Source organism: Aristolochia californica, unplaced genomic scaffold (assembly GCF_029961685.1).
Source record: "Aristolochia californica isolate CCGP_79_NKW_82.1479 unplaced genomic scaffold, dmAriCali1.0.hap1 SCAF_6, whole genome shotgun sequence".
Classification (NCBI taxonomy): domain Eukaryota; kingdom Viridiplantae; phylum Streptophyta; class Magnoliopsida; order Piperales; family Aristolochiaceae; genus Aristolochia; species Aristolochia californica.
In genome coordinates, this window is record NW_027182257.1 from 40,849,595 (window position 1) to 40,863,812 (window position 14,218).

Below are 14,218 nucleotides of genomic sequence, written 5' to 3' on the forward strand. Positions count from 1 at the left end.
ACACTTATCCTCGTGAGATTATTCCCGCCAACACCCCCTCATGGTCACGCTCACATATAATTAGTTGAGAAGTGGATAACACAGATGGGAGAGGAAAAAGAAAACACGTTGAATTAGAAGAGGTTAGGGTTAAGTTTTCCCCTTCTCTCCTGTTTATAACATAAATAATTATAAAAAAGACACTAATGTCCTAGCTTTATTAACACCCCTAGAAATAAGATTCTATAAGAAACTACTTTCCTGGAATCCTAAGTAACTAGAAGTTACATCTTCTAACACTCCCACTCAAGCAGGATTTTATAACTTCAGTTAGCATGTTATATAGCATATCACAATAAAAAGACAAGAAAATTTCCTGCTTCAGTCTTCAAATAAGCTCACAGGTCTTCAGATCTTTAGAATGCACAACTTAGTCATGTTTTAGCTTCAAATTTTCTTGCAAGGCTGATCAGCAACAACCATCAAAGTTGACTTTAATGATGCCTGGTGGAGGCGGACTCCATTCAACAACTTCAATTCTCCTAGAGGTGGACATATGAGCAATCAATCTCCAATTATTCCTAAGAAGACCCCTTTGAAGGTATAAAATTTTAGATTTGGGTAAAGGAAGAGGAGAAATTTTAGAGAAAAAAAGGAGAAGAAGAAATTTCTGAAGAGCCTGAAAGGCTTCGTTGGGAACTGTGCACGAATTCCCAGACTTCTTAAATAGGTGTTTTGAGTTACAAATTACAAAAAATGCCCATATATACTAAATAAATCTTAATCACCTTATATCTCCCTAACTACACATCCTATGTACATGAAAATTTAACAAATGATATAATTTAACATACAAAACAAGATTACATAAAGAAAATAATCCACTGAAGTGGTAAAATGACCAAAATACCCCTGAATTTATTTTCTAACACTCCCCATCTAGTTGGAGCATATATATACAGGAGTCCCAACTTGTTGCAAAATGATATAAATTTTCGCTTGCCAAGTGCCATGATGAAGACATCTTTCGACTGATCTCCAAACCGAACAAATGGAGTCATTACCTCTTTTTTCATCACCGCATCTTGAATGAAGTGGCAATCCACTTCTATATGTTTAGTCCTCTAATTGAAAATTGGGTCAGTTGCAATAAAGATCGCAGCTTGATTATCACAAAATATGCTCATCGGCTCATCCTTGTTGAAACCCAACTCTTGTGAGGCTGACCTAACCCACATCAACTCACTCACTATGTAAGCCATCGCCCCTGTATTCAGCTTCTGTACAAGACGGGGCTACAACATTTTGATTTTTACTTCGTCAACACACCAAATTTCCTCCTAGGAAGACATATCCAGAGGTTTATTTTTTGTCTAATTTGGACCCTGCATAGTCAGCATCAGAGAAAGCCTCTATCTTCATATGACTGTTAGGTTTAAAGAAAAGAACTTTTTCTGGTGCTCCTTTCAAATACCTCAATTTTTTTTGTGTAGCTTCTAAGTGTACTTTCCAAGGACATTCCATAAACTGGTTCACTACACTTACTACAAAAAAATGTCAAGTCTAGTAACTGAACTGTTGTATAAATTAACGTTCCCACTAACGTCCGATATTGAGTTCTATCATTTAATTCATCACTCTGATCATCATGGAGATCGTGTCCCACTTCCATTGGGGTATCGGTTGGCTTGGCTCCCAACAAACCATACTCTTGAAGCATATTTGTGACATACTTACGTTGTGTCATCACAACGCCTTCTTTACTTTTCGCCACTTCAATGCCCAGTAAATATTTCAACAGTCCCAAGTCTTTAGTTTGAAAGTGTGCAGACAAATGAGACCTGGTATCCTCTATACCAGAAATATCACTCCCAGGTAATATAATGTCATTTTCATAAACAAAAGCACCACAATTCCAGAGGACCTCTTCATCACAAACAAGGAGTGATCACACAGATTCCTCGAGAACCCCATAGATACCACAACCTGGCTGAGTTTTTCAAACCAAGCACGTGGATTCTAATTCAGCCCATAAATCGCCTTCTTAAGTCTGCATACTTAATGTCTCTCCCATTGAGTAACATATCTTGGAGGTTACTCCATTTATACTTCTTCTTCAAAATCACCATATAAGAAGGCATTTTTAATGTCCAATTGACGTAGTGACCACCCTTGATTCATTGCAACTAAGAGCAAAATACGGACAAACGAAAAACGAGCAACATGCAAAACGGTTTCAAACACATCCATACCAAAGGTTTGAGTATACCCCTTCGCAACCATCCGAGCTTTATATTGCTCAATAAAACCGTTTGCATTATAGTTGATAGTATAAACCCAACGACAACCAACAACTTTGGCCCCCAATGGTAGAACACACAATTGCCTAGTGTCCCGATCTATCAAAGCATCAATTTGAACATCCATAGCTTGCTTCCAATGAGGAGACAAGAAAGCCTCCTGCACTAAAGAAGGGATAGTGTAGCAAGAAATGAACAAAGCAAAATTTTTATAGGAGTTAGTTAAAGAACAAAGAGATACAAACAGAGATAACATAAACCATGTACACTTACCTTTCCTGACACCCTTCCTGAGTGCAATAGGAAGATGTAGATCATTACCTCCAGGATCTTGACACGAAGTAGAGTCGTGGTCTGGTTAGAGAGTCGATGGTGATACTTCTTTCCAGCGATTATATACCTTTAATTGTTTCTTGACAGTAATAGTTTGTGATGGTTCAACGTGCTCATCAACTGGTACATGGATAACTGGTGTCGATTCAGGTAAGACAACAGGATCAGAAGGTAAAGACATAGAGGAAAAGAACAGTACATCCTCAATGAAAGTAACATCAATAAATACAAATGTTTTTCTAGTGGACAGGCAAAAATATTTGTACCCCTTCTGTGTGCGAGTGTACCCAAAAAATATACACTTAACTGCTCAGGGAGACAACTTATCCTTAGAAGAGCCATATACATGAGCAAAGCAGACACAACCAAACACGCGAGGAGAAATAGCAAATAATGGAGCAGACGACAAAAGAAGTTGCGTAGGAATTTTTCCTTCTAACACAAATGAAGGCATTCTATTAACGAAGAAATAGGCTGCAAGAACAACATCGCCCAATAAAGCTTGGGCACATGCATATGTATCATCATTGTCATAGCCACCTCCAGTAAATAGTGATTCTTACATTCAGCTATGCCATTTTGCTGAGGGGTAAAGACATGATGTCGGATGAATAATTCCATGTTCATGACAAAAGACTCGGAATTTATGACTCATGAACTCAGGGCCATTATCAGTATGCAAAATATGAAGCAAAGCAGCAAACTGATTTTTTATTTCATTGAAGAAAATTTTGAATAAATCAAAGGCCACAAATTTACCCTTAAAAAGATAAATCCAAGTACACCTAAAATAATCAACAAATAAAATAAAATACCTATGAACAAACTGACTAGTCACAGGATAAGGACCCCAAATGTCAAAGTGTACAATCTCAAATAGATGGTTGGTTTTAAGAGACGAGACTGGAAACAAACTTTTGTGATGCTTGTCCAGTTGACACGATTCACACTGAAAAGAAGAACACAAAGGAAAGTCTAGAAAGACTTGAGTCAGTTTTGCTGTAGACGGATGACCTAGCTGCAAGTGCCACTGTAGAGGAGAATTTGCGGTATGTAATGCCTAAATACTATTCTGAAGATGATTTTCCAGGTAATATAGCTCATCTCTCTCACGAGCAGAATCAATCGTCGTCCTCGTCGCGAGATCTTGAAAAACACAATTGAGTAGGATAAAATGTGAGAGAACAACTTATTGACTTGGCTAGCTGACTAACCGACAACAAATACAAATTTTGAGGACACTAGGAAACAAAAAACGCTAACCGAGGAGACAAAAAGGAAGCAGGAGTAACATTGCCTACTCCTTGAACAGGAGAGGTAGAACCATCTGCAAGATTAACATTTTTGACACACAGACTTTTAAATCGGAAAACAATGACAACATACATGACATGTGTCTGAAGGCTCAAGAACCCTGGATGGTGATGAGTGAACATAAAAAGCTACCATACTTGAGTCAACATTGGTAGAACTAGGAACTAGGATGGAGGCATGAGCTACAGATGCAGAGGTTGAAGCCACAAAGATTTGGGCCATGGGCTGAGCGATTTGCTGTTATTGTTGTATCAATTGCTGCATCTCATCTGCAGCACCCGGTGTAACTTACATAGAAGAATCTAAACTCCCACTTCCACTATCAGGAGTTGTAGATTTAGCCCATGCAGGCTTCCCAAACTTAATCCAACATCTGTCAGAGTAATGATTATTTTTGCCACAATGAACACACTTCCTATCTGACTTTTCATCACCACGACCTCTACCTCTGCCTGGCCCTCTCTACCTCGGCCTCTACCTCTAGAGGAATCTGAAGGGGCTGGTGTAGTGTTGGAAGCAACAAGAGTAGTGGCTTCCATTATCTTACCTCCTTTACCTGTTCCGAGTACAATAGTCTTCTCAACCATCATAATCCGATTAAAAGTGGTAGAGAGAGTAGGGGTTTCGTTTGAAGCTAACACCTGGACTTTAATAGCATCAAATTCGGCACCTAAACCATCCAAAACTTTTGCTACAAGCAGCTGATCTTGTTGTTTCCTCAACTCATTTTCATCTGTAATAATAGATGATATACATTAATCTCCTTCCATATGCCAAAGAATGCACTATAATATTTTGTAACGGTTCGATTTCCTCTTCTCAACCCAAAAAACTTTGTATACAACTCATAAACTCGAGAGAGATTACTTTCCTGTGCATATAAAGATTCTAGAGATAGCCACATAGCCTTTTTGTCTTATAGCTCATCACCTGATTTCTAAGTGTAGAATCAATACTATTGACAATCTAAGTCATAACCTAACTATCCTGTGCCTCCCAATCATCATTTGGAGGCACTGGAGGATCATCTCAAATAAACTTCAATTAAGATAATTAGGCCCTGTCAATTTTTTTGAAGTAATCATGACATCAAACCCAGAATTTTCTCTAGACAGGGTATAAATTTCTCCTGTCTCAACCATAATATTGATATATGATCACAAAATAACCAATTTAAGCTTCCAGACAATTTTTAGATTATCACAAAGGTGGGCCCCACTCAAAAATTAGGGTTAAGGCATAGAAACAGGATATGCGCACTTCAACAATCCAATAACCAGCAATTCACAGCTATTTCAACCAATATCATGCAAAAGTGGTAGCAATTAGGGCTGATGTCATCAATTGGGTGATGACGCAAGCATCCAACAATGGGTTGGGTGACATAGATCTCCAAAAACCCAATTAGGGCAATCAAAGTGTAGAAAATCCTTCAATGATTCATAAAGACCAGTAACCCTAAGGTTATGGCAAAGAAAAGAAGAAGAAAGCTTAACTTTAATGAACCAACATCAAAAGCATGAAGGTTTTCTCCTTCCAGCAGGATGTCCTTCTTCAAATATGGCAAGAATCTATAGTAGAATGCTCCCAGCAACAATCTACTACTCTGATACCATATGAAAATCCAGAGTTAGGTGAACGAAGAGGAGAAAATTGAGAAAAAATAAGGAGAAAGGAGAAGAAGAAATTTCTGAAGAGCTTGAAAGGCTTTGTTGGGAACTGTGCACGAATTCCAAGACTTCTTAAATAGGTGTTTTGAGTTAAAAATACAAAAATGCCCCTATACACTTAATAAACCTTAATCACCTTATATCTCCCTAACTACACATCCTATGTACATGAAAATTTAACAAATGATATAATTTAACATGCCGAACAAGATTACATAAAGAAAATTATCAACTGAAGTGGTAAAATGACCAAAATACCCCTGGATGTATTTTCTAACAGAAATCTTGTGTTCCGGTGTTCCATTGATGTAATATCTCTTTCTTGTTTAGCTTTTTTTTAATTTCTTTCGTCTGTATAGCTTGAGCACAAAGTCGAAAATCAACAAACTACATCAATATCAACTTCTGGAATTGAACCAACAGAGACGACCCCTATGGAGATGAATATAGATCAGCATGATAAGTAGAACCTATCGGTATAAGAAAGGACACAAAGTAGAAGACTCGTTACTAAATAAATTTATGCAACAGTGACTTGGATTGATATGTCCTACATTGTGGGCGTAGTAAGATTGTTTGTGGAAACTGCTAGGAAGTTCATTTTGAAATTGTATGTAGAATATTGAGATACCTAAAATGGGCCTCTAGGAAAGGATTTCACTTGGGTTTGTAGTCTCTTGATCCAATCCAAACATCTTTGGATAAATAAAAAATATTAATTCAACCCGATCCAATCCAATCTACAATAGTATTTGGATCAAAGTTTAACCCCTGATCTACAATAGGTCACATGTGGATTATGTGGTTCCTTGATTCAATCTGATCCACTTGAAGCCCAAACTTTGTTGGCGGTAACCTAATCACTGAAAAAAGTAATAAACAAATAATGGTAGCTATTTTCAGTGCCAAAGTAGAGAGTCTGGACTTGCAACTTGAATGGCTTGAAAGTTGATATGGATCAAATCCTTAGGTATTGAGTTTGGATTATCAATTAATAGAGCTATGGTGATGGGGTATGATAATCAATCTGTCCTTTTTATTGTTGGTAATGTTCTATGGGATGTGCATTGCCATTCAACAGCAGATGCAATTAGGACAGACAATTACCACTCCATGCAAGACAAGTCAACTTGGTGGTATGTTGATGCAGAAAGGTAAAAACCAGAGATTAAAGAAGAAAGAAGAAGGAGACACTGAGAGTAGAACAAAAGAAGAAAAGAAAAGAAGAGAGGAGAGAAGAGGACCTATATCGTGCACAAGCTGGGGGTAAGGCCGACCCCTAATGCTCTCTTAAATACTTCATTAACTAAATATTAAGAAAATCACATCAATGCCCCTCCTCTCTTTTATTACATGTATACTCACACTAACATGAATAACTACAAACTAAGATAGAAAAATATCCTAAGGAGGGAGGAACCACTCGTTTGCTCTTTTCTTTTAATAAAGTTATCTGGCATTCAAAAACCTAGGAGGGAGGAATTTCTTTTAATAAAATTATCTGCCATTCAAAAACACAGGAGAGAGAAACCAAAACAAGCAAACTATATAAATAAATTGTATAGTAAAAGGACAAAATTACCCTTTTTTGAGAAAATGCACAATTTTTGTACTCTCCTCGCAAAAGACTAAAGACAATACTACCCCTTGGCCACATAGATAACAGTTTACTAAAGCCTATAAGGAGTTGAATAGTTTGTGTGGTAAGATGGGTCTATTGATATGTATGCTCGAGCTGGAGGGGAAGGGATGAGATACACGAGCAAGGCTATTTTGGTCATTGTACTGTTCTGATATCTTTCGTATATAATCATCATAGCTATATATTTGCATCTTAGGGGTATTTTAGTCTCTATATGTTCCTGTTTTAGGTAGAATGTAAATGAGAACTTATGTGAGGGGTAATTCTGTCCTCACACGCTTAATTATTTCTAAGTGTATATAATGTAAGTCATAAGTGGGGGGTTGAGATTGGTCCCTATTCTCTCTCTTTCTCAGTGAAGCAAAACCTTCTCTCTATTTCTCCTATAATTCTTTCAGCTCTTCAACCTATAATTTTACAGATACAATTTGAAACCTCATCAATTCTTCTCCACACTCACCAACACTGAATGGGCAGTATCATGTTGTTTCTTGGAATAGAAAAATATGGCTGACTTCCAGTTTCCTTACTATAATGCATGAAATTCAGGAAGGCAGGCACTAAAATAGAGAAGACTAACACAACTTTCTTCACTACTCATTCATGTATGATAGCACCTAAAGTGAATTTCCATCAGAGCATACATGTACTCCCAACAGAGAAAGGGGTTGTCAGGTTACCAACGGGTAGCATTAATTTACAATGTATATAGAAGAGATCACTAGGATCTGCAGCAGATTGGTGTAACATAGCACCACAGAAGAGATCAAGTGTCCACTTGCATTCCTCAAATTGGTTGAAAAATGTAGCGTTAAAGAAATTATGAATAAGAAACACCTATCATTCTAGGAGATGATCCAGCTGATTTTGTTCACCCTTAACATGCATATCCAACATCTAACTAAAATCATGGGAAGTGAAACAAAGAAAAAATCACAAAAAAAACAATTTACACTTTTTGGATGCATAATTAAATTCTATCTATATCTAACACTAAGTAAATTGTAGAAAATTTTTAATAGAAATAAAAAAGCTTGTAACATCCAATTTCTTTTGAGAAGTTTATGGCAGCCAATCAGATAAAGTCATTGGGAGAGTTAGTCTTTTTCCTTTTTCTCCTTATGATATATAAGGTGAGAAGGTACCAAGCAACCTTAGAGAAGAACTTTTGGGCATGACTTCTAATCTGCACTGCTGTCTTTGTCCCAATATGTTCTGCATCCCATAAAAGAGCAAAATATACCTTCAAAATATCAGTTTTTTTTTTTTGAATGGTAATATCAGCTTTTTTTATTTAAGAGAGAGAAGTATAAATTTTTTATCTTAGAATTCCAAACCACAACCAATTCAAGTTGCCAATCCATACAGACCACAAGCACTCAACATATAGCATCATCATTTATGACTTAAACATTTGCCTTGCCTTGGGTCCCAAAATGTTCCACAGTAAAATTCTTCAACTATGATAATCTTTGAAAGTGAAATACATAAACATAAGTAGCAGCAACACTAACCAGTCAAAGGAACAGATACAAAAACCACAAAATGAACTCCAGTTCAAGGCAAGTGGTCATAAATGTGCAACATATGTCAATTTGCCAACTCTGTTGGCTTATGTTGTAACCTTGTATTTTCTTCCATCTACTCAATACAATTCTCACCATTTTGAAAAAGAAGTAGAAGAATAGAAAGAGAATTGAAGTAAAAAGAGCACTGAAGGAGAATGGAAAAAAAGGACCGGACTAGAGGGAATGAGATGAATAAATTTATGTCAGTATGACATGGGTACTCACTCGTATGTTGAATCATTCAGAATTTTTTTTTTCCTTATATGATGAGATGGAAAGCAGAGTATACAAGAACTACAAGAATAGCCAGAATGAATCAGAAATTGCACTTGAAAAGAAAAATACAAAACAAATGGGAAGAAGACAGAAAACCAGCTGGCCTAGAGTATCACTATTGAATTTCACACAACTGTTATACGCGAGGTTTTATAAGAACCATTAGAGTTAACTCTGAATCATCAAACCAAGTGTACGAAGATCACATGTTGCTCTGTTATTGTAGGCTAAAAAAATTTAAAAAAATGTTGAGTAGTTTACATCAGGTGTATTTTGGCCTCTAGGTATAATTATAATTGTCCTGCACTAGTCTGCAGTGCCAGAGTGAAGTAGTAATTGTTTAATGAATCGTGTGTATGCGATTTACTTCTAATTAGTGATGTAAGCAATTGTAAATGATAAAAAGCATTTTGTTCATAACATATCAATTAAATTTTGAGAAAGATGTGTTAAGATGGGTCCAAAGCCCATCCCAAAATGACTAGCTAACTAAGGAAGCCTCTTTCCCAACTAATAAACTCAAGATCTTTGTACTCTCTAATCCATGTGGGGCTATTCCATAACACTCCCCCTCACGTATAGGCCCTCTTTTGTGGCTCTACAAGCGGATAATTTAGATGTAAGCCCTCTTTTTGTGGCTCTACAAGTGGATAATTTAAGTGTAGGCCCTCTTTTGTAGCTCTACAAGTGGATAATTTAGGTGTAGGCCATTTTTTGTAGCTCTACAAGTGGATAATTTAGGTGTAGCCCCTTTTTCTTTGTGGCTCTACAAGTGGATAATTTAGGTGGAGACCCACATATGAGTACTTGCTCTAATACCATGTGAAGTTGGGTCCATGGCCCATACCAAAATGACTAGCCAGCTTCAAAAGCCTCTTTCCCAACCAATAAACTCAAGATCTTTGTACTCACTAATCCATGTGGGACTATTCCTTAACACTCCCCCTCAGGTGCAGGCCCTCTTTTGTGATTCTACAAGGGGATAAATTTAGGCGTAAGCCCTCTTTCGTGGCTCTACAAGTGCAAAATTTTAGGTGTAGGCTTTCTTTCGTAGCTCTACAAGTGAGTAATTTTAGGTGTAGGCCCTCTTTTGTGGCTCTACAAATGGATAATTTAAGTGGAGACCCACATATGAGTACCTACTCTAATACAATGTGAAGTTGGGTCCAAGGCCCATCCCAAAATGACTAGCCAACTTAAGAAACCTCTTTCCCAACTAATAAACTTAAGATCTTTGTACTCACTAATCCATGTGGGACTATTCCTTAACAAAATGTAAGGATGAGAGGTCTTACGACCATAAGTTTTTCCTTTCTCCTCTTTCTACATCAAATCCTTGTCTACTTCTCTCTTATTTTGAGATGTTTTCTCTAATTTTAGGATTAATCACTCTTGACATGGTATCAGAGTAGTGATTATGCATCTTGATGAGATCATGACACTCTTCTCTCCTCTTTTCTTTCTAAACCCACAAAGAACAATATTTTGGAGGGAAATCCCACTTTTCGACTGTGTGTAAAGTAAAAAGTCGAAAATTTTCCTTTTATGTTGTGCTATAACCTATTCGTTGATGATGTAAGAGCAACTTGAACTGTTTACGATTTGTTAAGCCTTTTATTGGGTTAAAACTGTATTGCCTAATAGATCCCTCGTCATAAGCTGCTGCAGAGAATGTCTGGGTTAATTACCTCAGAATCAGCGCCATTGGGCACTCTTTGATTTTTATCTTGTAGAATCATCCTGTGCATAGAGTCTATATATCTCTACAACTGTTTTTTAGGATGCGAGTTATGTGCTGTAGTGCATAATTTTGAAGACGAGTGTTCTAACCTTCAAGTTAATTGCTGGTTGCTCTGTGTGAGTGCTGCTTTATGATGCTTATTTTGGATTTTGCAACTTCTTGAGAGTGCTAAATATTCTAAACCAGGGTAGTTTTGACATTATATTCATGGGTAGAATAGTTTGACCTCTCTGTCGTATGGTGTTTGTGTCTATCAACTTTTGTCCTAGTAATATGATGTATTTTGTTGTAATAGAAAGAGAAGGATATTTTAGTTGTAACCATCCAATCACAGTAAAAAGATAAGAGAGCATACCCAACCCCTAACTGTTGCTTCTCCATACATGTGGTAACTTCTATTCCCTTCCCTTCTTGTTGATATTTTTTTTAAGAAAACATGCCCAAAAGCAAAGTTACAAAAAAGAAGAGGGGAGGTCCTTTAAGATGAGGGATTGGAGGGAAACCCCCTCTTTGAAAAGGGAGTCAGCTACACCATTAGCTGATCTCAAAACATGGGACCAACAAATTACATTATCAGCAAGATCCTAACTTTCATAAAAAGGATTCCTCGATCTCCAAGGGGGGGGGGGGGCTTTCTTCTTGCTGCATCAGCTGACCTTGGAGCCGATCTTTGAAGATTGTCAAGCCTTTTAATAAAACCAAGAGCTCAGCAAAGGTAGAGTCAACATCTCCCAAAGGACCCAAGAAGGAAAGAAGGATTTCTCCACTAAAGGACCGAAAGATTCCACCAATACTGGGTGGCCTTGGGTTGTCAAGGGAGCTCCCATCAAAATTAAGCTTGATACAACCTTCAGGAGGAAGGGGTCATTGTTGCAGAGTCGTGTGCTTAGGGACAAAAAGTCTTTTAATTGTCTCCTAGTTTTGACAGATATAGCCGACTTCAAACAACTTGAACTCCTAAGCAAGCAAAACCAGAAAATAATGCTACTAGAAAAGTACACGGAGAAAGATGCCAGCAGTAAAGAGGGACCTTGGTGAGCCAGATCATCCAAGGTATCAAAGTGGTATAGGCCTTGAGAAGGATCTTTCCAAGCTTGGGTAGGGCAAGCCCAAGGGCTAGAACAACCAAATCAGAGAAAGATGCAAGAATACATAAACTAATGCCAAAGAATCAATGGATTCATTGGAAAGCCCAAATAATTGGTAGCAAGTGTTGACAATAGAAGTTCCCCTTCTTCAAGGATTTTACCCTTCAAGGCGCTCCAAACAAAGAATTTACCTTTGGGGGGAGCTGACAGCTTCTAGACCAAATTAGCCTTTCCATGGTTAAGATTCTGGTTGCTGTTAAGGAGTCTAAAACATGATGCAACCGAGAAGTCACCATCTGGTTCAGGAGTCCAAATAAGGCAGTCTTACAAGTCATGTTTGAGGTAAAGATTTCAAGCTTCCGGAGGAGATCAAAGGCAGAAAAGTCTACAAAATCAGACAGCCCTCTCCTGAAATCAAGATTGCAGCTTACAGAACTTCTGTTTACAAGCAAGACAAAAACAAGCAGGGATACTGAGATTTAAGAGCTTCCAAGCCAAGCCAACAGTCATGCTAGAACTTAGCTGCATTCCCACATCCAATCTGAATGTTAAGCCCAAGGGAAAATTTGAGCCAAAGAATGCCAAAGAGGGGAGAGATTGGAAATAGATCCTTCCACGGTTCACCATCCAAGCTCATCAAGTCCCACCTTGTGAGTAACAAAGCGCCTCCAAAGAGCCTCCTTATTGGAGTTAAAATTTTCAGCACCATTTTAACAAAAAGCAATTGATTAATAACTTTTACTGGCTTGATACATAGGCCCCCATGCTTCTTGTAGTTGCACACATCACTCAACTTAAAAAAATGATGCTTAAACCCATTATCCGACCCATTACCAAAGGACCGATCGATGCTAGCAGGCCAATCCAACAAAGATAAGAAATAGGGGAAGTAATTCCGCTTATACAAGAGTTGATAAGGGTGAGTCTTCAGGACTTGCACAACAATCTTCCCTTCCATGACACAGTCCTTTCAAGGACCGTATTCTAGAGGGTTTAGTCAGGCCAAGTGGAGAACTCAGGCAACCCCAAGTATCAGGCAGGGAGGGTGCCAGTGGAACAAAAAAAGGCCTCCACCATAGCTTCAGTATCTTCTCTTCTTGTTGATCACTTCCGGAATTTCATTCGCAGCCAGGCTTGGATAATGGTAGGTTCTAGTGTGGTTGTTAGCTGGAATTCCAAGGTTATATCTCCTGCTTGGAGACACTAGCAAACCATTCATGATTGTTTTTATTTTTGAAATTATGTTTTTTTTATTAAGACAAAAGCTCAAAAGAGTAAATTACAAAGGAGGGAAGCCTTCCCAAAGCATGAGAGATTGCTAGGAAGTTCTGAATTTAGCCATTTTATCAGCCAAAGAGTTGGTTGATCTAGGAATGAGATTCCAATTACAATGGATAGAATATACAATGTCAACAATACAATCTGTGATAGGCCAGTGGCACCATGAGAGGAGTTGTCTTTGGAACACCAACTGATGACAGTCTTCGAGTCTCCTTCAATGATTAACTTGCCATGGAGATGTTCCTTGAAAATTTGGAGGCTGAATAGAAGAGCACTAACTTCGGCAAGTATTAGAATCAGCAATGTCCACCGGTCCAGCATAAGAAAGAATAGAGTCTCCATTGTGATCTCTGAAAACACCGCTTGCTCCAACCGGTCCAGGACACCGAATAGACTACCATCAAAATTGAGTTAAATGCAGTCGCAAGGGGGAAGATCCCAGATGGCCATAATCGGAATCATGCAGTTATGGGCTTTAAATACAAACCTTACATAATATTATGGGCTTTGTCTCTTGTTTTCCATGTTTATGGAGTAACATACTGAGATCAGCCAATCAAGGGGTGTCCCTTCAATCTCTCAGTGTAAGGCGACCCCACTCCTAAATTTTGTTCTCTTGGCTTGTGGCTTTTGGTATAAATTTAATATTCTTAAGAAAGAACTTCTATTCCCTACTCCTCTACTTCTCTTCTCTCTAGCCCTAGATTACATTTATACAAGGTATCAATTCTGAGCCCTGGGATCTTACAAGCTTTTTCTCCTTTTCTTATGCCTAAATCATTTTTTTTTTTTTTTTTTTGAGGAAAGACAAATTTTATGTTTTTGAGAAGCTCTAAAGTCTTTGGCTGCACTCCTTATGTGCAAAAGTTAATGTTTTATGGTGTGAGTTGATTTATAATCCACATATGAGTGTTTAAGTGCTCCTATGTTGGGTAAATTGAACTTTAGGTGTTAAGGAATAATTCTCTCCCCCATGCCTTGTGTTAAGTTGGGTCCAAGGCCCATCCCAAAATGACTAGCCAACTT

At 37.9% G+C, this 14,218-nt stretch overlaps 1 protein-coding gene across 7 annotated transcripts in view; it reads right to left on the bottom strand.

The window, feature by feature from the left end:
* The window catches only part of LOC137934078 (protein LATE ELONGATED HYPOCOTYL-like), a 47,778-nt gene that overhangs the window by 22,394 nt on the left and 11,166 nt on the right, over positions 1 to 14,218 (bottom strand). For 2 of the 7 annotated variants that reach the window (XM_068778294.1, XM_068778293.1), the window contains exon 5: positions 8,392 to 8,453. The exons of 2 other annotated variants lie outside the window; for them this stretch is intronic. In XM_068778294.1, coding sequence (XP_068634395.1) covers positions 8,392 to 8,453 — 62 coding nt within the window. Of the gene's footprint in view, positions 1 to 2,552; positions 2,680 to 8,383; positions 8,456 to 14,218 lie in introns of those variants that run through there. 3 more of the 7 variants (XM_068778298.1, XM_068778299.1, XM_068778296.1) reach the window with 3 other exon arrangements.